This window comes from Onychostoma macrolepis, chromosome 24, assembly GCF_012432095.1.
Source record: "Onychostoma macrolepis isolate SWU-2019 chromosome 24, ASM1243209v1, whole genome shotgun sequence".
In the NCBI taxonomy this organism is placed as follows: Eukaryota; Metazoa; Chordata; class Actinopteri; order Cypriniformes; family Cyprinidae; genus Onychostoma; species Onychostoma macrolepis.
The window spans coordinates 27278444-27305648 of record NC_081178.1 but is presented as its reverse complement, the minus strand read 5'-3'; the positions used below and the strand labels follow the sequence as shown (position 1 = coordinate 27305648).

The 27205-nt window shown below is 39.8% G+C and overlaps 1 protein-coding gene across 1 annotated transcript; it reads right to left on the bottom strand.

The window, feature by feature from the left end:
- Nucleotides 1-5782: 5782 nt before the first annotated feature.
- Nucleotides 5783-22199, bottom strand: LOC131533086 (uncharacterized). The gene is made up of 4 exons (XM_058765140.1): nt 21667-22199; nt 21342-21444; nt 7988-8134; nt 5783-5929 (listed from the first exon to the last, which is right to left on the bottom strand). Exons 1-4 carry the CDS (start codon nt 22197-22199, stop codon nt 5783-5785), a joined length of 930 nt encoding a protein of 309 aa, XP_058621123.1.
- Nucleotides 22200-27205: the final 5006 nt, after the last annotated feature.

The following is a 27205-nucleotide window of genomic DNA, read 5'->3' as shown; positions in this document are numbered from 1 at the left end:
GAATGTGCATTAATTCATCTCACTGGCAAAAAAGTGATTCAGTATTCATCAAAATAAATTAAAACAGTGAAATGCAAACTCAGAATATGACGCAAACCTGCAATAATTAAATATGTTAAATAACACAAATGTATCTAATCCCATTTTATTAACCGACGTCTTTGCTGCTGACCTTTGATGATCCAGTTCAACCATACTAATAAGCAAAAATGACTTTAGATAAACTAACAATTGTGCTTCATTGTTTTTTAGTGTTTAAGAGTGTTGAACCTTCTTCTCCTGCGTTCTACTGTTACAGTACAGACGTTAATTTACTTTTCCTTCAGCCTGAGGTTTATTCATTACACTTTTTGGTGTGAAAGGGCTTTTACATTTGCTATAAATAGAACTTTTTATATTAAAAACAAACAATCAAGCCCTGCTCATATTTAAAAAGTAACGCGAAAGTAACGCAAAAGTAACGTAAAGCATTACTTTCCATAAAAAGTTACTAAATAACGTAATTAGTTACTTTTTTTAGGGAGTAACGCAATATTGTAATGCATTACTTTTAAAAGTAACTTTCCCCAACACTGGTGATGACAGTGTGATGTACAGTGATATGGACAGTGTGATGTCAGTGTGAGGGACAATGAATGCTGAGACTCAAACTCCCACAGAATGCACAGCAGCAGTAGCAAATATCCAGCAGGACCGCTCAGATGTTTTATGAGCCATCAGTCTTATCGGTCTTTTTGATTTGCAGCAGAATCTAATTCTATCACATGTCCTCCAGTTTAATTTTGCAATACAATATTTGTAATTTCTTGAGTTTCAGCTTGCTCTTTTCTATTGCTTCTGTTCCATTAATAGGATACACCGCTCAAATATCACATGTATAACGAGAAAAAAGGGAGAATCTGCACCTGTGCCTTTGCTATTACAGGCACTGAAGTTCATGAAACATCTCAGAAACAAACTCTGACTGAGAAACGACAAATGCATCTGAAATTACCACAAAGAACAACAGAGGAGATAAAAATAATGAAACACTTTGTTATATCTCTCTAGCATGACATTAAGACCATTCATCATACTTAGAATAAAATTGTTTTTAGCATCTTATCTTTTATTTTTGTTTTTCTTTATACTGTTAGTGAAGGTCACATGCTTAAGGGATCCTGGGAAACTAAAATACATAAGGAACCCTATTGAAAAATGTTATTATTTAATTTATTGTTCAAAAGTGAGAGTAAAGACATTTATAATGTTACAAATGATTTCTATTTCAAACAAACACTGTTCTTTTGAGCTTTCTATTCATAAAAGAATCCTGAAAAAAAGTATCATGAATGTTTCAAAACTACACTAAATACACTCTTCCATTTGGTGAATCGCTGTGCTGTTTCAGTAAAGGTAAATAGGGAAGGTCGTTATGATCCGTTCTGCTTTTTTACTTTTAGGTGAAAGATTGAGGTAGATTTTATTAATGACTTGGGATATATTATTTATCATTAGTCCAAATGGATCTGGAACAATGATCCTTGACCTTGAGTTTTTCAATCAACACGTGAAATAGAATAAACTAATAATTATCCAAACTGTTTACCATAAAACGATTAGCATACAGAATCACAAACTGTCATGCAGAGACATTTCAGCTATGCTGTGACAGAAATAAATGGATTGTATAGGTATTCATTACTTGATTGGTTGTCCATGTTCAGTATTAAAGAATAAAATTCAATATTAACTATTCAGAAAACAGTATTTTATCTCATCTTATTAATCAAATAAAATCTTACTGAATAAAACCCATTCCTTACACAGGAACAACTTTTTTTTTAAGAGGACACTATATACAGAAAAGACGTTAAACAAACAAGGATGCAGTGAATAAGAACAAACAAGAATTTTTTTATTCTAATTGAGCAACTTTTACATTCTAATTATATTTGATGCACTTATTCCATGGGGGAAAACATCAAACCAGGAGAACCTTTTTTTTTTCTTTAGTGAGTAGATAATTTCTCAGACAGAATTATCAGTTGAAGGTAAATTGTCTTTGTGAGACTTGAATTAACAGACTAAAGAGAGAACGGGCGATTTCAGCCAAAGACACAATAATTAATGGCTAATTTGTAGTAACAAATATTAATTATTATTATTAATTATATTGTTATTACTATTTGGAAGCTGCATTCAAAATCCATTTAGTGCAAAAATTTGCCCTGTCCGTCTAGATAGGCTTTATATCTGATTCATTTGTAATGTCTAAAAAGGGATAAAATGGTGACGAAAAAATTTTTTAAAAAAATTATTAATATTCCTTACTGACTACAAGTATAATACATAACAGATACAAGAAATTTGCATTTAAATAGTTACAGTTTACATATTAAATGTTCATGATCCTACTTATCAAGAATTTTGCTAAACTGCATTTGTAAATGACTGTATTAATAAAAAGTACTATATAATATTTAGAACAAAAGTTCTCTTAACATACTGTGAGATTAATTCACATTCGTTATCAAACATAACAGTTGTTCCACAGAAACTATAGCACTCACACCTCACCCACCCATCAATCAATCAATCAATCAATCAATGAGAAACAGAGAAATTAATTCAGCCCATGAACATGAAATAAAGCATATTATAGTCTATCATAGTGTTTGAACCACAAATTCATCTCAAACATATGGAGGGACAAAACAAATCAGTGGTACTGAGTCCTATATTAGATTTGGATGGATGTGAAAGATCATGATCGCTCCAGCCCATTTACGTTCTTGTTAAATTGAGTTTTAAAGCCATATGTTTTCTTTTTGTTTCTTTCTGGATGTGAATGTCTGCCAGCAGAACCATATAGACCCGTTATAATTATTCATCACAAACACATGCAGAACACTCACCGAATGAGGAGAAATAGCAGCAGGTGTCATCAGAAGTGCTCGGGTTCATCTGATGCATGTCGAAGCTCAGCTGAAGTCGAGATGTGAGAGAGAGACAAGTCAAATCCTCTCCTGCTCTTGATGCTGCAGCACGCACGGAGACGGAGACTGAGCAAGAGGAAGAACAAGAGCGCGTGCGTGTGTGTGTGTGTGTGTGTGTGTGTCTCTCTCTGTGTGTGTGTGTGTGTGTGTGTGTGTGTGTGTGTCTCTTTCTCATGCCAGCAGTGTGGTGAGAGATTCTTTTCTATAACTTTCTCTGTTTCACCCAACAAACACTAAAGTTTCCCACCTTTTGTATCTGATGAAGTTCACTATGACTTTTTATATTTTCATATTTTATGCTGGAATCTCCTGATAGGTGCAGTACACAGTTTTTTGGTGAAACATGAGAGCAAATCATACAGTATATACTGTAGCGTAACATGGCCATAGACAGGGATTGATAAATATCGAGATCCAAACCTGAGCTTGCAAGGTGGTCATTATTGACTCTGTCAGTGAAAACAAAAAGTCATAAAACAATAAAAACATAGCGTTTCATTAGGGGGTTTGAAATGACAAAATCTGAATAAGTGAATGATTACAGAATGATAACAAAACTTTTATTTTTAGCTAAACTATCTCTTTACATTTTAAGTACATCCCATAGACATACCAAAAACACTTCTGGGTTTCTTGATAAAAAGGGGGAAAAGAAGGAATGAAAAGTAGGGGAAAAATTATTTTAATAGGCTAAATGTCTGTCATAATCAACCTTTTAAAATACTTGTCAAAGTCACACATTTCACAATTTTTGAAATGCTAATAAAAATCATCGACAATATACATTCATTTGTAATCGTATGCCTAATATGATGACAACGGTTTGCATCCCTGTCCCTTCAAGCTAATACTTGAGTCATTACTAGTGGGTTACCATGATCTTCACTTTAGAATGAATTACACCTTACACTTACTAATTCATTAATCAAAGTTTCTTGTTAGTTATTAGTAATTACTAGAGTGCTTGTGTCAGACCTCTGTCATGTGTGTCACATGTCCCCGCCTCTTGTTTCCATATTTGGTCTTGTTCCTGCCCTTGTTCAGTGTGATTATTAGTTAAGTCTTGTCCAGCCGTGTTTTAGTAATTATCTGTGATTATCATGTGTATTTAGTTCATGCCTGTTTAGTTAGTTTTCGTCTGGGATACTCGTTATTCCCCGGTGTTCCTGTCTGTGTGTCAACCTTGCCTTGTCTTGCCCTGCCCTGATGTTGTCATTAAAAGACTATTATTTTGAAGTTTATCCTCGTTTCCGTGTTCCTCGTTCCTCCCTGCTGTGTGCACCGTGACAGCTTGTGTTACTCATGTGTTTCTATGTAGCTATTCATTAATGACGGAACAGTATTCTAAAGTGTTACCATATTATCTTATTAATTATTACACTTGCAATCATTGTTACGGGTTGTGGTTGTGGCGTGAGCAAACTTAAATCTAAATGAATGACGAGAGAATGAAATGGCTTCAACGCACTTTTCCCATTTAATAAACATTAAGAACGGACAAAACAGGACAGGACAGGCAGACACGTTACAGTAACTCCCCCTCCCGGTAGGCGCGTACCGCGCCGCAACAGTACAACCGGGGAGTGGGGGTGGGCGCCCTGGATACCGGTGCAGGACCGGGACACTAAGGAGGCATCCAGGGCGGAACAGGAGACTCTTAGTGACCATGGCGGGTCAGGGGACTCCGAGGGCCATGGCGGGTCAGGAGGCTCGGAAGGCCAAGGCGGGTCAGGAGGCTCGGAAGGCCAAGGCGGGTCAGGAGGCTCGGAAGGCCATGGAGGATCCAGGGACTCGGGAGGCCTAGGAGGAGCAGGGAGCTTGAGGAGCCATGGCGGAGCAGGGGGCTTGGGCGCCCAGGACGGAGCAGAATTCACCGGGGAATAGCCCCCCCCCCCCCAAAATTTTAAAGGTGAAATTAGGGGCTTTCAATCTTAGCGCGGACTCTTGGGGGCACTCGGGCAGCGCGGAGACAGGGATGCAGGCACAGGGGGGCGCTCTTGAAGCGCGGACTCTTGGATGTGCTCGGGAAGCGCGGACTCTTGGATGCGCTTGGGCAGCGGAGCTAGGGAGGCACCTTCGTGGCGCAGGCACTGGGAGGCGCTCTTGAGCGCGGACTCTTGAATGCGCTCGGGAAGCGCGGAACTAGGGAGGCGCCGTGGCACAGGCACAGGCACAGGGGCGCTCTTGAAGCGGACTCTTGAATGCGCTCGGGAAGCGCGGACTCTTGAATGCGCTCGGGAAGCGCGGAACTAGGGAGGCGCCTTCGTGGCACAGGCACAGGCACAGGGGGGCGCTCTTGAAGCGCGGACTCTTGAATGCGCTTGGGCAGCGCGGAGCTAGGGAGGCGCTTTCGTGGCGCAGGCACTGGGGGGCGCTCTTGAAGCGCGGACTCTTGGATGTGCTCGGGTAGCGCGGAGATAGGGAGGCGCCTTCGTGGCACAGGCACTGGGTGGCGCTCTGGAAGCGTGGAGCTGGACGGAACCAGCAGAGGCACAGGCGAGCTGGACGGGACCAGCAGAGACACAGGAGAGCTCTTGCGAGGAGCTGGCACTGGCGGGCGCTTGCGAGGAGCGGGCATGTCATCCCTTCATATTCCACTAGAATTCCTAAGGGTACGTGAGCTTCGGTTGGCGGGCGTGCCATACTCTCTGTCGGCGGGATAGCCGCAATTCTCGGCGGACTTGCCATACTTCTCGGCGGGCTTGCCGTATTCCGTGTCGGCGGGCTTGGGTAAGCCGCGAACGGCGGCCGGAATTTTCCCGCGAACGGTGGGTTTGGGAGAGCCGCCCATGGCTGCCGGTCCATTACCGCGATCGGTGTGGGCTTGGCAGCCGAACCGGCCTGAACTTTGCCCAGCGGGGCGGGACCAGCCGCAGACGGCGGCGTCCCGGAATCAGCGGCGGCAGGCTGGTGCGGGCGACGACTTCCATCTTCAGTAGCGGTCCGTTCTTCTGTTACGGGTAGTGGTTGTGGCGTGAGCAAACTTAAATCTAAATGAATGACGAGAGAATGAAATGGCTTCAACGCACTTTTCCCATTTAATAAACATTAAGAACAGACAAAAACAAATGGAGAACTGAAGGCTTTTAAAGGAACAGGAACAAAAGAGCAAACAACATAATTAAACTCAGGTGGGGAATATGAAACGATAATTAATGAGGACAGGAACTAAACCAAATAAGGAAAACGGGGACTAGGACAGGCTGACATGTTACAATCATAGAGAAACCACTAAAAGTGCTATATAGCTCCTTTGTCACATGGTGACAAAGTCACCTTAGAGTTTGGATATGTTACTCCACTCTCACATGTTTGCTATGAATAGGAATTTATTTCAATGGCAAAAGCTGCTTTGAATCACTTTTATGCTTTTTTGAGGTCAAAAATTATCATGTGGAGGCCCTGGAATATTTTCTTATGGGGGGCCTTGGGGGCAAAAAGGTTGAAAACCACAATCATCAGGAGATACACTGTATTTTAATGTTGTTTTTTTATCCTTTCCCCAGCTAAACTAAGTGAGTAAAAGAGAGTTAGAGAACATTTAAAGAACTATACAGAGGCTTACAGAGGCTTAATGGGTTATTTGTATGGCAGTGGTGCTATATAGCACCTCAACCAACCCAAAGAACCACTGAAGAGCCTTTTTTTTTATATAATAATGATAATAATACAGTATCTATAATATATGTTACATTCAGAGATGTTAGGGATGTTACTGAATGGACTGAAGGGGTTTTACATAGGGAAATATTACACTTTACACCAGGGGTTCTCAACTCTGGCCCTCGAGGGCCACTTTCCTGCAGAGTTTAGCTCCAACCCTAATCAAACACATCTGAACAATATAATCAAGGACTACGGGATTGCTAGAAAGTTACTGGCAGGTGAGTTTGATCAAGGTTGGAGCTAAATTCTGCAGGAAAGTGGACCTTGAGGGCCAGAGTTGAGAACTCCTGCTTTACACATTTGTTTGCACGATGAGCATGAAACTGAAGAAAAACTCTTTACAATCTACTTGATGCTTTTCATGGTCTTCTTTTACTTCACATATCATAAAGTTGGTAACATTTTTAATAATTATCACACAAGTGGTTTTTCATTTCTAACACAGTTCAGACGTTTTGACCTCCTCGCTAGAAAGGTTTCTATTTCTGTCTGTCTGAAGAGATGGATCTATGTGTGATTTATTTCATTTATAAGATACACGTGTGTTTACATTTTATTTTGTTAATTTGATATTTTATCAAATGATGATCAACTGATAAATATATAGGGTCACAGACAGCAGGTTTACATAAATCTGTCAGTAAATCAGTAAAACATCACAAAGTGCATGTAGATAAATGACGCTATTATTGTGTGCATAATTCATTGCTAGTAAATTCCTTCAAAGGTGTTGTTTTGGTTGCCTTTGCATTTGTGTGAAGAATGTGAATGACTCCAATAATGCATCTGAACACTTGTTTTACAGTTCCTGTGAAAGACTTTCTAGAAAAGTGTGTGTGCAGTGAGTTTATTTGAACTCTAGGTCATGTCTTAACAACTTCTCATTAAGAAACCACAACCACACCATAGTGAATTAGTAAACTACAGACCCATCTCAAATCTTCTGTTTATGTCTGCAATATTAGAAAAAAAGCTGTGTCTGCTCAAATATGCTTCTTTTTGTTGAAAAAAAGGTAACTGAAGAATTTCAGACAGTTTTTAGATCTATCATAACACAGAGACTGCACCTGTTAATATTACTAATGAGCATCTGACCAAGGCTGCATTTCACTGCTAGTTTTATTCAATCTTAGTGCCACGTTTGATGGCATAGATCATGACATACTCCTAGACCGATTACAAAATACCATTAGTATCCAAGCATTAAGACTACCTGTCTGAACAATACCATTCGGGGCACATGCTGGCTTTTTGCGGGCACAGGGGGCTACGGCCAGCCCACACCAAACCTAAACAGGCCCAGAGCGGGCTTGCCCAGGCAGGGCCCACAGCTTTGGGCTCACCGTGGGCTCTCTGTGAGCAGCCCTCACTAGCGGACTGCCCACATTATTCCCATGATGGCCCAGTGTGGGCCAGCCCAGAGCAGCTTTTGCACCATTGGGCCCATGCAGGTTTTGTGTAGGCAGCCCTGTATTGCAACTAGGAGAATACTAACAACATTGAATGGCCATTATTTAGCCACTCAATTGAACTGGAATGGCTCAAACCAAAAGAGACCTTTTCAGATCCTCAAATCTGGCTCATGAGACCCACTTTCCTGCAGAGTTAAGCTCTAACCCTAATCAAACACACCTGAGCATGCTAATCAATGTCAATGAGTTTGATCAAAGTAGGAGCTAAACTCTGCAGGAAAGTGGATCTCACAAGCTAGATTTGAGGACCCCTGATATAGGCCTATTTGCTTTTCAGGGGCTGACTGAAAATGCTCCTTTCAAGATGACGTGACCCTTAGGCGGCAATGCACACATAGTCCTTCGCTCTGCTCACTTTGTCAGAAATTGTATATATCCTGTCAGTAAATTTTGAACCACTCTTTATTTATCTCACTATGAGTACCCCAGCAGTCAAGGACAGCCAGAAAAGAGAGAGTGGACAATCGCCAATAAAGAAAAAATTCAAAGATTCCACCATCTCCAGAGAGGATCTCGAAGCTGCTATAGCTAACGGTATCAAGTTGGCGCTTAAAGAGCAACAAAGTACTCTCGATTCGGTAGTGACTTCGACTGTAAGAGACGGGATAGACTCTGTACTGACCCCAGCACTCCGTGATCTACATCTGGATATACAAACGACCAACGATTCTGTAAAAGAGCTACCATCTCCATCCTCTCAGCTTAACAAGGGAAAACTAACGATGAGGTCTGTGGTGATCCTAACTGCCCTGAAGAGGACAATAACAAGGACATGGACACTTGGACACTTGCTAATTTCTTTTTGGAATCTTGCTCCTGCCCTGTACATTCGTCAGCTGACTGGTAAATAATAATGATTTAATTTCTTTAATTTTATTTATTATTATTATTCTTCGGGCTGATGGAGAGCCAGAGATGGGTAAATTTTTTTGGGTAACTAATACTATTAGAATATATTTAAAAATGGGTACTTTTACTCTTACTCAAGTACATTTTTAGTGAAAAATCTGTACTTTTACTTCATTACTGTGGGTGACGCTCTCGTTACTTTATCTTAATGTAATACAAGTTAAAAATGCTTCAATTTATTCCAAACATGCCGTCTAGTTTTCTCTGGGCAATGAGCGATGGTCATTCGCGAATGATTCATTCTTTTGAGTCAATTCTGTTCAAAGGCTTGATCAAACCAGTTGGCAAACCAGTGAATTGGTTCGTGAATCAGTTTGAATGATTCGTTAAGTTCCCTGCCGCACGCACTGAGTCGTCTGAAGTGGTTCTCACTCAAGAGTTGTAACAGAAAGTTTAAGAACATCAAGAGCGTTACGTGTAGCGGCGCACGACCTGTTCCAGGAGGAATGCCTTTGCCTAGACAAAATAAATATTGATATTTTCACAATATTTACGCTTGCAGAAATATAGGCTACATTTGTTTACATTTTGCAGAACAGACGGAAGAAGATCCGTCAATGTGCATTTGTTTCGTTATTTAGATGTTCGGTAGCGGTCATGTGAGGAGTCTTTACTCTTCTCCGTGTCAGAGGTTACATACTACATAATGAATATACTTTGAAATATAATTTAATTCAGTGACGCAAATCAGAATTTTCATTAGCTGTTACTCCAGTTTTCAGAGTCATATGATCTTTCAGAAATCATTCTAATATATTGATTTGCATCACTGAAATAAATTACATTAAAAAAAAAAAACATTAAAAATCTTTTGAACGGCAGTGTGTGTGTACACACACACACACTACATAAATGTTATCTATATATCTAAATAAAAAAATAGACTATATATATACAGTATATGATCCAAAGTAACTAGTAACTAACTACTTGAGTAGTTTTTTTATCCGATACTTTTTTACTCTTACTCAAGTAACTATTCAGACTATTACTTTTATTTTTACTTGTATCCATTTCTTATCCATTTCAAAGTCATCCATTGAGCATACATAACTCCTTACAAGAGGTTTAAAATGAAACTGCAATCGACCTATAACTGTCATATCCGTAACACTGTATCAGCAGGTACTTTTCTCCACATGTTTTGGGGATGTTCAATTGTTGTCAGTCTGTGGACTCATGTGGATTCTGTTTTGTCCTTTTTGCTGCAAATTGAAATTGTTATGGTGTGTCTGTTGGTTCCCCCCTCCCTGTTGTCTTGTTTGTGTGGATGTTGTTTTGTTGATTTAAAAAAATAAATAAAAAGTTGATCACAAAAAGAAAATGCTCCTTTCAGCCAAATCCTCCTGATTCTGAAGTTGAAAGTGAGATAAAGGTGTGTTGCGGAATTCAAGAGACAGAGTGGATAGACGAAAGGAGCGCTACCACCATCTGGTGACCTCGGCGGAAGAGTGAGCTTTGCCAATGAATACTTTAGCACACCAAAACATATTTTCAGCAGAGGTCAAAGTAATAATTTAGTATTTTTTATTTTTCTGTTAATTTGTATTTTATTTATATTTGTATAGATAATTTGTAGTCCCTTTCAGAGTGTTAAATTAGCAGTATTATTAACCTGAATTGAATGTTTTCTATTTTGTATTTAATAAATCCATTGATTATAAATCCCTTTGACTACTGTACATTTTTGACAATACAGACATTAGTTATGTGGTGACTGCATCCATTTCAGATGTATAATAACTGTTTTTCCCAAAGACTTAAGTTATAGTAGCTGAAAAGTATTTATATTGAAACAGATTTATTGTTGTAGATTAATAATGCGGGCCCTGTGTGGGCCTAGTGAGGGCTTCCTGGGGGCTAAGTGAGGGTTGCCCATGCAGGGCCAGCTCTAAGGGGCCAACGTTTTGCCAATGAGCAAAGTCTCAGTGGCCCTGTGCTGGCAGCCCGCTGGGGGCCCTTAGGCTAGCCCTAAGTGGGCCTATAAAGGGCCAGCGCAGTCTTGTTTGCAGGGATAATTACATTTCTCTCAGACCAGATGCAATTTCTGAATGATCCAAGTTAACAGTGTGATAAATAAATTTAAAGTCTGCATGATTAGTTATTTTCTTCTAATGAATTCTGATAAAACAGAGTGTTTTCACATTTAGTTGCTAAACTCTGGAATAGCCTTTCTGATAATGGTCAGACTCGCACTAAATGTAGATTAAAGACGCATCACTTCAGCCAAGCATTCACAAAACACTTCTTATGAACTTGTACTATAATTACATCATAAATAGTAAATACACATGATCATCTTTTTCCTGAAATGCTATGAACAGCAGCTATGCAAATTATTCTATTACAATCCTATGCCCATCCTGAAAAAAGTACAGATTACTGCAGCCCCAGACTGGATCCAGCCTTTGTGAAGGTTTCAGATGACACCAACACTTGCAAAGACTTCAGATGATGCCAACTTTGGATCGACATACAAAACTGTCAAATATTATACTTATATTGTAATCATTGTGATCACAAGTTGTAATCATGATCATTGTGTCTACTTAACTGAATATACGATGTTAACTAACCACATAACATGCCTAAAAACTGAATTCATTTCATTGAAGCTGCATAGAAACAATTTGTATTGTGAAAAGCACTATAAAAGTAAATTTGAATTAGATTGAACCAAATTAAATATGCATTAGTGTGTGTCTCAAGGGAAAACGTGCTGCCGTGCTTCAGTTCTCAGGCTAAAAAAGTCACACACGTTTATTGACCGTCACACACAAACAGAAACATACAGTGCGTCGCTCGTGCTGATGGAAAAAAAAACCTGTAAAAAAAAAAAAATGATGGAAAAAGCTGCGTTTCTTTTTCAGCCACGCTGGAAATGAGATGTTAGCATATCGCGCAACCCAGGTGAAAAAAGACGTAGTATTAAAAATATACTTGAAATTCAACTAGTATGTTTATAATACATTTGTATTCCCAAAATACTTATTTGAAGTGCATTAAAAATATACTGAATTGCATTTTAATATATTTCTAAAAAGTACACTAGAAGTACCTTTGTATTAAATATATGCTTAGTTATACTTCTAAGAAATATGCTAAACAGAACCATATTTTTTATGTATTTATAAAAAGTATACTAGAAATACTTTGGTAATAAATATATGCTTAGTTACACTTTTAAGGAATATGCTAAACACAAGCACACTATTAGTGTTAGGAAATGATCAAAACGTGAAACGTGTGGATCCACCTGCAGGGTTTTATTTAAAAACATGGTCAGAAATGAGCATGGGTCGATACACAGCAAACAGTCACAGATGAGGCAAGACAAAGAGTAATCCTAGGACAAGTGTGGGTCTTCGATCGGCGAACAGCATCCAACAGGGCAAGGCAAAGAGAGATAATCCAGGTACACAGCAATAATACAGGCAAGACTATGACTATGACTATGACTATGACAATTAAGACAGGCTCCATAAAGTAACTATCAGCTAGGGTAGCAATATGTGCTTACAATACTCTGCAGTGAGAGAGTGGAAGTCCATGGCTTATATAAGGTGTCTGATGGGAATCAGCTGTGTAATCAGAGCATTCAGTTGTGTGCATATGGTCAGGTGAGCGTGTGATTAGTGAGATGGCAGATGGGAAATGTAGTCCAATGTAATGTGAAACAGTCTGTGTGGTGTGAGAGTCAATATACGATGGAAGGGTGACCTCTAGTGGCAATCGGACTGGATTTGTGACAATTAGTATATTTCTAAAAAGTATAGAAATACTATGTTAATAAATATATTTTTAGTTACACTTTTAAAGAATATATTAAACACAAGCATACTTTTAGTGAAAATAGTATATGTTGTTTAATATGTTCAGTTTTACTTAAAAGGTTATGCTACTTTGGTTGATTAGGCTGTTGTTCATTACATGATACATTAATTGTAATAAGCTAGGTGTTTATACATTTGTTCAAGCTTGACACCTTTATTTTCTAACATATATTTCTGAAATTCCCACAAGATTTCAACATCATATCTGAAAAAATAAAAATAAAAATAAAAAATACACTTGCCTTTACTTGTGTTTAAATTCAAACAACACACTGACTAAACCTGATTGGTTCCAGAGCCATTGAACGGCTCTGATTGGTTGGTATGATAATGAGCTCGCACCAGAGAGCTTCCTATATATATGATGTGCATGCAAATGTCTCTTGAATGTAAATATAAGTCTAAATTTAAACAGTATTATATAGACACAGTTTTTGACACATGCATTGGCAGAAATAAGAAAATTAGTCATTATAACATGAACAACATTAACATTATTTTATTTGCAAAATGAAAAGTGGTCCCACTTTATATTAGGTGGCCTTAACTACTATGTACTTACATTTAAATTAATAATTTGGTACAATGCACTTATTGTGTACATACATGTTTTTACATTGTACTTATATTTTTTAAAATACCTATATGTAATTACATCTGTAATTAATTTATTTATTTAAATTTATAATTACACTGTTGACCCATCCCTTACACCTTAACCCACCCTTAAACCTACCCAGACCACCAAACCTGTCCCTAACCTCCCGTATCCCCCTCAATAGCAGCAGAAGTGTTTTGCAATACAATATGAACACAATAAGTACATTGTACTTATTTTTTTATGCAAGTACATAGTAGTTAAGGCCACCTAATATAAAGTGTGACCTGAAGTGTATTTATTTCTGATTTCCTAAACAATTTGGCTTCATTGTAATGAGGTTAATGATCTTTGAAAAACCATGATTATGAACATACGATTACTTTGTCTTGAGCTGATCAGCAAACTGTGGTAGTGTTGGTTGATTGGTGTTTATATTTGTTCAAGCTTGACAACCTTATCGCCTTTATTTTCTAATATATATTTCTCATTACAGATAAGAACAAAGATTAAATTGTAAGAAGGGTTGCTTCTAAGAGAGCATACAGTACATCTGAAACTGCTGAGGCTGGGAAGGTTTTTGACTATATTACCAACCAAGGCCTGGTTTCCCGATAACGATTGATCTTAGTGCTTAAGAGCGTTTTCTACGAGTCATTTTACGAACGCTCGTTATTGTTTCACGTGCATTTCCCAAAAACGCACTTAACACAATCACAAGTATTTTAAGTATTTTAAGATTTAACTTAAAATTGCACTAAATATACTTAAAGTGGTTCCAATTTAACACAATTTCAATATATTAAATACAGATTAAAATCTTAAACATATCGTGAAATACACTTAATATACTTAAAGTTGTTTCAAAATAATACATACTGTATAATATGCACTTAGTATAGTATAATTTAAATATAGTAAATATATATTTCTTTTTCAACCTGGGTAATGAAAGAGAAAAAGTCAAAATGTTCAACACCCAGTAAATGCAAAATCTTTTAACGGTCTAATCAGTATTCTGACACTCCAGTGTGAAGATTGAACCATGATCACCATTCATTACTAGCACTGATTTCAACTGAGCTTTTACAGAGGACTGGAAATCAATTCGTTTCAGAAATAATTATTTAGCAAAATGCATTTATTCCCTTGAAATTAGTGTATGCATTGACTTCTAAGATGATATGCTTTCTGTTGTCCTAGAAAACTGTTGCACCTACTTGATAAATCAAACTCTAATGCTATAAGCTACACTAGCTCGGGAAGACCAGATAACTAAATATGAAAGTATGTCTTTGAAAGTGTGCAGCGAGGATGGAATGATACAGTGAAGTGCAGGACGTTGTAGAGAACAAAGCTATTATCTTATTTTTACACAAAATGTCAAAGCCAAGATGCAAACCAGTTAGAAATAACCTCTGTTAACAACAGGCCAAGCCGCTTTTAGCTTTTGATGAATATATCCATTACATTTTGACACTATTCAGTAATTATTGTCAGTTTTATACCTTTAACTCTATTTGACAAAAATAACATTTTAGAAGAGAAAGTGCAAAATTTATGTGAATATTTATACAATTCTTAGATATGATATTATAATGAGGAAACTACTGTAATCTTGTGAATTCTTTGTGCTTTAATTGCCAGTGTTGTAGTTGTGAGAAGAGTGCTTTCACAACATCAGTTGGCAGTTTTTTCAACCCAAATGTTGATATGTTGGGTTGACAATCATTCATAATCAGTAACTAAACGGATGTAAAAGAGAGCATGTATGTCCGGAAACATGTCGGGTGTATGTGTAGAATGCATGTGTAGAAAACAGAAGACAACTAATTAATGCAGAGAGGAGAGAGAACTTTAAATCTGCCTGCATTGAGGAGCGTGCTCTTTTAAAACCAGAGTGTTTTCTCTCACACCAGAACAACTGAAGTGGTGAGTGGGATGTGATGTGATTAAAAACACTTTAATCCTGTCGATTCGCTATAATGCCCAGTTTATTCCCCAACTTTCAACTGCGATAAAGAGTGTAAATACATCTAAATGCCACTTCAGATGAAGCTTCTGATATTATGATGATTCTAAATAAATTCATTAAATGAAATAATTTAACATAAAGGATTATGCCTGACACTGCTGTAAAGCAGCTCAAATGACAACAGTCTTTATTCAGATCAAGTCAGTTCAGTGTTGGTTCAGTTCAGATAGGGCTGCACAATAAATCGTATTTTAATCGTGATAATGATTTCTGCTTCTCTTGATTTAAGCTTAACCATCTGTGATATTTACCCGCCGGTTATTTATCCTGAAAATGTTAGGCATCTGCGTTATGCTGCGTTGGTAATAAGCCTCCACAGTCTAAAGGGTAAATATTGGCTGTATGTGGAAACGTTCCTTTCTGTCTCTGCTGTGCACTAATCACTGCACATGATGTGTAGAATATGAACGCTTCAGGAGTCAGCTGTCCACGACAGGCCTAACCAGCACAAAAACACCACACTCAGTCTAATTATCATCAAAATCCCAGAAAAAATAAAATAATATATATATATATATTTAGAAATAATGTTTTGTCAGCATGGCACATGTTAATATTTCTTAATCCTGGATGGACGCCTGTGCTGTCGGTTGTGTAGCACCTGCAGCTCTGCATATTCTTCTAAAGAACCAGCATTAGAAACAAGCAGCTGAATTTCATTCCCAGCAATGCGACTGATCTTAACAGTTTGAGCGGTACTTTTCAGCTCAACATTTTTTTGAGTGCCAGTGTCTTTCATCTTTCACAAAGTTTTTTATCGAATGATGGGGCAGTATGAAGTATTGCATATACTGTATATGTGCTGTTCTGAACACAGAATATGGTAGGAAACATATTTTTGTGCCCTCAGGAGTTTAAGAGAATCTAGTGAGGCATGATGCTTCCTGACTCGTTTGATAGATGACTGCTAACACAACATTAAACCGAGATCGGAAAGATCAGCATTGTTGGATTTCAAAGAAACGAACAACACTTGTTTCTTCCCCCACTCATAATTCAGCAGTTGGGCTCAGAACATGACTGTTGACAATCCATCTATCTGCCATCAGGAGCTCCTTGACAAACACCCTTCCATCTAAACGTACATTTGGGTTACAAAAGAACGTCGAGGCCAAACATGATGAACGACGCTGTCGGAAATCACAGCCTGCAGTTCATGAAATCTGCAGGAGAAACAATCAATACATCAACAAACTTCACATTCTGTCTGACTTTAACGGGTTATAAATGACAAACGGCACCGAAGGCACTGAAAGCACATGCTCGGCCAGAGCAGCTCTGACAAGCAAGACCCCGAAGGATCTGGACTGTCATTGCCAGCAGCATCAAGGCTGATCCGGTCCCTCGTGGTTTGTGACAGTTTTCATGCGAGAAGATCTCTGGGGACGTGTTGTTCCTTCAGCAAGAATCAGAGTCCTTCCAGTCACTGTGTCTCACTGTTTCAGAGGAAAAACACCTTTATCGTTTCAGCTCGACACCTGAAACACCTGTGTGAGTTTAGCTAAACAGATGGCTACAATGGGGAAAAAGGTCAGGAAAAGAAAGAGGAATATTCACACAGAAACAAACTAGAAGAAGAATTTGAAATATTTAAACTACATTTTCAAAACAGCCATGTAAAAAATACAGTGCATCTGAATGAAATATTTGATTGATCAGATGCAATTTCTATTGTTTTAAAATCTGCTAAATAAATAACACAATGATTTAAGTTTACTAGTCATTTGTACTGGCAATGAATTAAGCACCAAAAGATGGATCTTTGCATACATCAAAATATGGCATCAGAAAGAGTAGAGAAACACACAAGCATGAGGTCAGCACAAGCATAGAAAGAGCATAGACAGTGGAAATTAATGTGGGTTATCAATATCCTGCCATTAAAATGCGACTGGCTGGTTTTAATTAGACCATCAGCAGCACAGAAAAAGCAGCTAATGGGGCAGAAGAGAGACGCCAGCCTGTCAGAGACATACACCCATGACTTGGGCAAATACAGTACTTTATCATGTTTGCATAGGTCTGATGGGAAACTGATGCTAGTCATCAATGTACTGTACAAATCTATTATTTCACACAGTCATGGGCAGATATTGTTGATAAGCAGGACATATATTACCGCTGACCACGACAATGATATTTCAGCTAGTCATGTCATCTTTTACTGTACATTTCCTCATCTCATCCCACACCTGCGTGTCTGTCGTTCCTCAGTACTTTGAAGAATGTTGGTAATCAAACAGTTTTAGTTACAATTGGCTTCCACTGTATGAACAAAAACACTGAGGCATTTCTTAAAATATCTTCAGTTATGTTCCACAGAAGCAAGAATATCATACAGGTTTGGAACGACAAGAGGGCATGCAAATACTGAGCAAATCTTTATTTTTAGGCGAATTAAAAATAAAGATTTAATAAATCCATGTACAATTAGCACATGCTTTTATCCAAAATAACTTAAATGCAAACACAATCGTTTAATTACAAGCCGTCAGAAACACCAGAGCCACAAGTTTGACTTCAGGACAGTATGGAGTCCATGATTATAGACCGTTTTAGGCATATCAGGATTAGAAATGAAGAGTTTATTTGCAAAAACAGATAACTCAGTTTTTATTAATTTTCTTAAATCATGTTTTTTTTATTGTGTTGTCATGTTTTTATTGTGTTTTATTGTGCTAGTTAGCTGTATTTTTTTAGTTATTATTAATTAATCGAAACAACCCAACTGCAGTTTGATTGATATTAATTGGTATGTTTTTGCAAATGAACTCTTCATTAGTGTTAGTATTCAAGTGCTCATTGAACATGTGTCATCAGATGGCAAACTCCTTTATAATTCTTTATCATAAGAAGACTTCTCATATTTCACTGGCAAACATATGAGGCTATTTCTCTAACTGCCTTTAACAATGTATTGAATATCCCTCAAAAATGAAACCTTCTTAAACCAGCTCTAGTTCTGGTCTTCCTGTGAATTCTGTGCATCTGTAAACAAAACCACACATCCAGACGGACTAATAAACCCATGTAACCTCCGACTGGAGCTGACATGCTGTTTCAGTCATAAACTACAACAATTAGTCAGAAGATAATCGTATTTCCTCATATCATATCTACTGAACGAAAATTAATGTCCTATACAGTGCATGCTTTGGGCTCTCTATGATGTGGCAGTTAATGAATGACAAGAAGTCAAGCAATTAAAATCTTAAATGATAATATTCCAGGTCACCTCAGTTCCATCGATTACTTTGAGTTCATTTGCATTTATGCATCTGCCAGAAGTTTTATCCAAAGTGATATTGCATTCAAGATTGCATTCTTGCTTTCCCTGAGAATCGAACCCATGACCCTGGTGTTGCTAGCTCCATGATCTATTGTTTGAGCTGCAGGAAATCTGCCACTAAACGTCTCAAACCGTTTTAGTTGTTCACCACACCTTACAGCCTCAAAATGAAACAGAGGGAAAATAACAAAACAATTCATCATCTAATCTGAAAATGGGTAAAGTCAGCCATCCTTTCTGGCAGTTTTTACATCACAACAAACTGTTTTTTTGTTTAATTGGCAATCATGAATTAAGTAAAGGGGGAGGACATGCTCTCCGCCACCGTCTGTCTCATTCGAGACTTTTAATTGGCTCGACTTGATGGGTCCTTCTGATAAGCGCAAACAATGCATTCAGATGATTGGCAACTCATTTGTTGCCATGTAATTAGCAAGAGAGCAGCATCGTCAGAGGCACGAATGTGTCTCCTTAAGGCTGCGCCGCCTCAGCTTTAATCACTTCTGCTGTTTTTATTACATAGAAACACAATTCATAGCAACGGTTCAGCGCAGACTCGTGATAAACATCATAACAGCACCTGGATGACTGATGGAGTGGGAAGATAAGCTCTGACTAACCATACAGGATCACGCATCGATTTATGACTTCAGCTATAGAGACAGATGAATGTATGAATTGCATTATTACATGGACAACAGGGAACAAATTAAATCTGAGTCAAGTTTACATATAATGGCATTCTTGTAAAGCTAAAAAAAAATCTTATTTTTTGGATGTCAAAGCTACCACTGTAGTTTGGTATGTTTCTGTTTTAAAAACAAAGATCGCAAAGCAGCATTTTAGCCTGTCATGCCTTAATGATTTTATTATTTAAGAAATTAAATATTTATTTTTCATTTAGTGAATTATACATAAGTTTCGTCAGCCGTGCTCATGTTTGAACATGTTTCTCTGAACCTTTTTCAACAAGTACAGCACATCCCTGACCACTGGCTTTTCCAGCATTTTTGCTTCTCATTTTTGTAAACAGGATTTTCAAAAATTCCTCAAATAATTGGTTGTATGGTGAATCACAACATTCCAGGTTGAATTTGATTTGTGTTGTTAGGCTTCTGGTTGGTTTGTAGACATTGCTGGAGTATTACTGAAGGTTGTTTGCTGTTTTAAGGGCTGATTACCGCTGTTCTGCAGGGTTGTTATGGTCAGGGTTATGCTTACTAGGTATCACTAGGATGTGGAGTTACTGTGGTGTATGGGCAGGCTGCTCTCGCTCCCAGAGCATCCTATACCATATTGCTGAGAAGTGTAATGAAATAAAATATTACATTGTCACACATTGGTGATACAAACTGTACAAGCAGTTTGAAGTAGATCAAAGAAAAGTCTAATAATAAGATAAATCCAGGAGAACAGGCACAGAAACCAGCTTAATATAGACTAGAACAGACAAAGACTAAGGTAGAACTGAGGGTTTATAAACATTAACCAAACAAAGGGAACTAATGGGATAATTAACAAGACACCAGCTGAACAGAATGACTAATTAAACAGACTGGGGAAAACTAGGTCACCGGGAAAACACAGAGACAAAAACCACAGACATGTAAGACTTAGTTCACACTGCAGGTCTTAATGCTCAGATCGGATTTTTTGCTGAAATCCGTTTTTTTTGTTTTTTTGTACTGTTGTTCACATTGTCATTTAAATGCGACTGCCATCAGCCTCATGTGTGAACCGTATACGGCCCTGAAGTGACCCGCATGCGCAGAAGAAGACATGACGTCAGACTCAGCGCACTGTGTTTGTGGAAATAAAAATGGATGCTGCTCGTGTTAGCTTGTGTTTAGCAATTTTTAAGATAATGTGCAATCGGAGCCTAAATAACAAAGTGATAAGAAGAAGAATATTAAGAAGAAAGAGAGCATGATTTCCTCCAGCGCAGAATTGTGACGTCTGTCACATTTTAATGACGTAAAAATCGCATGAAATGTGACATGGCCATTCAGACTGAAGTCGCATTGCAAAACATCGGATACGTATCCGATTTAGGACCACATATGAAAGTGGCCTGGGCCTGATTTGAAAAAATCGGATTTGTGCTGTTCAGACTGTCATAAGAAAATCAGATATGGGTCACATTTGGGCAAAAAAGTAGGATTTGGACCACTTTATCCAACAGTGTGAACTAAGCCTAACATACATCATCTCCATCTTTTCCAAATACAGGAGCAAATGTAGAATTAAAATGCAAGTAGAATTAAATGCACAACTAATATATAACAATCTGACTTTAGATAAAATATAAAAGTATAAAGTATAAAATAAAATATAGACACGTTTTAAAAACCAAGTCATCTGAGGATAAATTCATGGGATTTTCTCTTCCAGAGCCCGACTCTTGTGTTGCCTTTCATTCAGCAACATTAGCACTCAGCGTTATAATCAATGACTGCGTTTACATGCGCACGAATATTGCGATTATTTCCAATAATCAGAGTAAGGACTTAATCGCATTTTGATGTTTACATGTCAAGAGCAAAGCTCTTACTCCCGTTTACACTCCTAGTTGTAGCTGCCCTTGCTCTGGTCACACGAACCATGTTGTGGGATGCAGGTTCAATGAGTCTCCAGAACGCCATCAAGTGATTGTACGTCACAAACCTACATAAGATGTGGGACATGTTTGAGATAATACACATCACAAAATGACCAACAGTTTTATCTTACTTTTAGACTGTATTGTAGCTTACTTGTATAGTATACGGGTTTACTGACATGTAAATAAAATATCTACATGGACATACTGTATTATGCAAAGACCAGAAAATTATAATACAGCATCCTAACAATGATATAATATTATTTATAAGTTTTAAATCTTACCTAGTGTAGAACCGTATGTCATCGTCTGATGCAGCAAATCTGCCCAAGCAAAATCTGTGACGGACAGACAGTTCTTCCACCTGTTTCCTCAGTTGTTCCACTTCCTTTCGGAGATCTTCAGTCTGATCTAAAGAAAGATCGACAGCCGCAGGAACGGGAAATGAACAATAATCATGCTCCTCATGCTGGAGGTCCACAGGCACAGGATCTTCGTTCAGTGGAGGGGAAACTTCTCTCCTCTGCCATGCCCCGGTGCGCCTTGGTGCAGAAGTGGAGTACTTGTTCCACTCAAACAAAGTGGGCACTGCACCTTTCTTCAGTAGCCGGCGTCCTGTGGGAGTCGATGGCTCGATCAAATCATCACTCTTGAAGTGACGACTGCAGACTCTTGTGTTAGGAGTGATATTAAAATCCTCACGTCGGATATAGTGAATCCATTTTTTACTTGTTTCCTTGTCCAAAGGGAAAGTATGGAAACTAACCACCGAATTAAACCTCGAGGATGTGTCACATAACGGGACACAGCAATACATAGACGTAGCACCTTCACGCCGAAGGCACTTGAAGCTTCTTGAACTCATTAATAAAATGTTATATTTTAATATAATATACTAAAATGTTGTTACTACAGTTAATAAAATATATAATATAAAATAATTACTTGCAATCGCTAGATAATCGAAAATTTGACAGAAAGACCGCGCTATTACCACAGCTTGCTATCAGAGAACGCTAAACCGGAAGCTCGCCTACAACTGAGATTTTAGCGGAAACACGTAGGCGGTGGGCCGTGCATAGAGTCCATTTCCATTATTCTTATTATTCGCTAAGAATTGTGGTTAATTTTTTTTTCTGCCATTATTCACATACCCCACTGGACAGCACAAATGATGGACTCAGAAAGAGCAGTGTTGGTCGCTGTTTTAATCTATTTACGTCTAATGCATAATGATTTTGTATCGCTGTATTCCACGCTTTTTCGGCGCCATGATAGAAATATGATGGAATTTGTTTGCCTATACGCTGCCGTCGCGTTCTGTTCGTCCTTTCTGGATGAGGGTAAGGAACAGAGCAACCTGATCTCACAGAATTCCGTGTAATGTTCACGGACTTAATTAACCCCGAATCTGTGGAGGCATCACGGAATCGCCGAAAATTTCGTGATGGGCTCACAGAAGGCATCAGCCGTGGTCCATGCACGGATTCACTGGTTTCCGTGCGTGGAGCACGGCTGATGCCTGTCACTGACTTACATTGGTATCACTTCTGTGAGCCCATCACGGAATTTTTTCTGTGAGTCCATCACGGAATTTTCGACGATTCCGTGATGTCACCACAGATTCGGGGTTAATTAAGTCCGTGAACATTACACGGAATTCTGTGAGATCATGTTGCACAGAGACTGCTGGCAGCTTGTTGTGTTTTCCTCAGAATGCGATGCTTTCTTCCCCTCCATCATTTCTAATCTCCGTATTATTACAGGTGCGTGTCACGTTATTCATGTCACAAGCGCATGCGCACTTTGGTCAGAGCGGCAATACTGCGATTAAGGTGTTTACATGCCTGTATATTCCGATTAAAATCGGCGTACGCCACCTATGTTAATACGATTATGCTTGCTGCGATTATGAGCTTAATCGTATTATTTAGATCGAAGTATTGCGTTTACATGAGGTAAAGCATAATCGCAATATCGCCAAAATCTCATTATAATCGCATTAAGAGGGTCCATGTAAACGCACTCAATGTGCTTTTGAACCTGCTTCATATTCTGTATCACTCAAACATGTCATGATCCAAAGATATGGTAACACACCTGTGTGTAATTTTCAGATAATTCTTGATTAGCTTGTTGGGTGTGATTGGTTAGACAGTGGTTTTCAATCCTGGTCCTGGGGACCCCCACTCTGCTTATTTTGTATGTCTCTCTTATCTGACACACTCAGTTCAGTGCAAGGAGCTCTTTCTTAATTGATATTACAGTATATGCCAATTAACAGTGAAACAGAGTAGTAGAGGGATCTCTACAAGAGGTGCAACAGCACAAAACTGTATAGTGCCTAAGAGAAAAACTAAATTTGCTCAATCTACATTTTCAGTTAAAGGGACACTGCTCTGGAACAGTTTGCCAATTTTTATTTATTATTATTATTTTATTTTTTATTTTTTAATTGTATTTCAAAAGCCTAACCAGGGACTGGGGCTGCAAATTAGCCACTGGCTAGAAGCCTGTATGTAGAGCATCTGTAAAGTTATTCTGCATTGTCCCTGTTAAATAAACAATTGAATAAATAAGTAATGATCTGAATCAGGTGTGTTAAATCAGGGACACACACAAAATGTGCAGAGCAATGGGTCCCCAGGGCCACTGGGTTAAGCTGGCTACACACTAGATGATTTTCAAATCTTAAACGATTTTAAAACCATGAGAGACCACAGACATGAAGACAGTTCAACTGATTTTTAGCCTTATAATCCTCTGAACGAACACACTATATTTTTAGACCAGACCACAAGACCACACACTTGAAGATTGTAGGAACGATTTCACAGTCACACGAGATCTCACTGACACTCGCGAGATCAAATGTGACTAGAGAAGAAAAACAAATAGAGGGTAATCAACGTTGTCAGCTGGCTCTCCTGGCACGCGTTCTGTTTCACAGTGAAAAATAAAGTAAAGAAAAGAATATGGGTGATATTCTCTGCTTTCATGTCATGTTTGTGGCTGCCAAGTTTCGGCTATAGAAGCATGCAACACCCGGTAGGTTACACTTGCTCGCTCTCATTGGCTATCGCGGGTATCACGTCAGAGGCAGCCCGATGAAGATCGTAAATATTAAACATGTTTGAAATTTACGATTTGAGTTCGGCGATGCTCTGTCTCGATCGGGAACAGATAAATAATCGTAATGACACCACACAATAGATTATTTTTGGACAAAAAATCGCTTGCGACAAGCCGCGAATCGGGCCCCACCCCTGATCGTTCGGGGGTGCAAATCGGCTTAAAATCGGCCTTAAAATCCTCTATCCAGCCTTAGAGTTAGTGCTAAACTCAGTTTAGCAGTCCTGAAGCTGAAGATCCTGAAGCTTTCACCGACAGCAGTCTCTGAGGGACATTTCTGGAGAGAGGTGTGTGGGAATTAATATGTCATAACCAGAAAAAAATAGCTGATCACGCATGGAATAAAAATATGAACAAAATTTCTTTAAACATTATGGGCATCACATCACTAATTGATTAATTTTAGCACTTACAGTGAAGAGACCCTTCTCCATTAGTGGATGATCAGTGGGCGATCAGTGGGCAATCAGCAGATGGAGCAGCGGGCGGAGCAGCAGGTATCACGATCAGGCCATCAGCGGGTGATCAGAGAAGCGGGCGTCGTGTGGGTGATCAGCAGCACCCGGCGATCAGCAGGTGGAGCAGCGAGTGATCAGCGGGAGATCAGTGAGCGATCAGCAGGTGGAGCAGCGGGGGATCAGTGAGCGATCAGCAGGTGGAGCAGAGGGGGATCAGCGGGGGATCAGAGAAGCGGGTGTCGTGTGGGTGATCAGCAGCACCCGGCGATCAGCAGGTGGAGCAGCGAGTGATCAGCGGGGGATCAGTGAGCGATCAGCAGGTGGAGCAGCAGGGGATCAGCGGGGAATCAGAGAAGCGGGTGTCGTGTGGGTGATCAGCAGCACCCGGCGATCAGCAGGTGGAGCAGTGAGCGATCAGCAGGTGGAGCAGCGGGGGATCAGCAGGCGGAGCAGCGGGCGATCAGTGAGCGATCAGCAGGTGGAGCAGCGGGCGATCAGTGAGCGATCAGCAGGCGGAGCAGCGGGCGATCAGTGAGCGATCAGCAGGTGGAGCAGCGGGGGATCAGCAGGCGATCAGCAGGTGGAGCAGCGGGCGATCAGTGAGCGATCAGCAGGTGGAGCAGCGGGGGATCAGCGGGGGATCAGTGAGCGATCAGCAGGTGGAGCAGCGGGCGATCAGTGAGCGATCAGCAGGTGGAGCAGCGGGGGATCAGCGGGGGATCAGTGAGCGATCAGCAGGCGGAGCAGCAGGCGATCAGTGAGCGATCAGCAGGCGGAGCAGCAGGCGATCAGTGAGCGATCAGCAGGTGGAGCAGCGGGGGATCAGCGGGGGATCAGTGAGCGATCAGCAGGTGGAGCAGCGGGGATCAGCAGGCGATCAGCAGGTGGAGCAGCGGGGGATCAGCAGGTGGAGCAGCGGGGGATCAGCAGGTGGAGCAGCGGGGGATCAGCAGGCGATCAGCAGGTGGAGCAGCGGGGGATCAGCAGGCGATCAGCAGATGGAGCAGCGGGCGATCAGTGAGCAATCAGCAGGTGGAGCAGCAGGGGATCAGCAGGCGATCAGCAGGTGGAGCAGCGGGGGATCAGCAGGCGATCAGCAGATGGAGCAGCGGGCGGAGCAGCAGGTATCACGATCAGGCCATCAGCGGGTGAGCAGTGAGCGATCAGCAGGTGGAGCAGTGAGCGATCAGCAGGTGGAGCAGCGGGCGATCAGTGGGCGAGCAGTGAGCGATCAGTGGGCGGAGCAGCAGGTATCACGATCAGGCCATCAGTGGGCGATCAGTGGGCGGAGCAGCGGGTGATCAGCGGCGTCATGCGGGCGGAGCAGTGCCTCTTTGATGTTGTTGTTGCGCAGCGCTACTCCTCCTCATCATCTGAATATCACAGACTGATGCTGGCCACTCGCTGCGCCTTTGTTTCTATGATTAAAGCAGGTGTCCCCGAGGCTGGTGTTTGTTCATGACAGCCTGCATTTACACAGCTGTCAGTCGCCTGTCAGAAGGTGGGAAGTGTTCGCTTCCGAGCCCCTGAAGATGCATCTGCTTTACATCAACTTAACCCAGCTTTGCAAATGACTTGCTGAAGTTTGCTTGCTTAATCTTTGGTTACTGCTTTTAGTTTTATGATGAAGTACTTTTATGAGACTAATGGGGACTTGTTAAACAAGCAGTTGATGAGCAATTATATCAGAAAAGTTTTTGATATAGAAACTTTCTATTCTCTAGTTGAGATCGTGACCTGCACTTTATATAGATGATTCACACTATAAATATTCATACAGCACATTGTGGTTGTTGCATTGCTGTGAATTAATGCTGTTTTTAATAGATAAATATTTTTTATTGTGATACAGTAAATACTGTATAACAAATGAGAATCATCTTTGAAAGTAATGATAATTAAACTCTGTAATCAGAAAATGTCAAAGTCTTAATGGTCTTAAGGATGCAATGAGCTTTATTTTCTTTATGCAAGATACAATTGGCTAACTACCTTTAATCTTGTGTTGTTTTTAATGGTTTTCAGATATCTCTTTACATGGAAAAATTATGCTCACGAGCCTCTGGCTACTGAGTTAAGGGTTCTGTGGTCACTAACATCAGTCTACACTCATTTGTTATGTTTTGTCAGATATAAGATATCTGTGTTTGATGGCTGCTGGTTCTCAAACCTGTGCTGGATGCTCCAGCACTGAACCCGAGACTGAACCGCTGCGCTGAGGCTCTCCAGGACC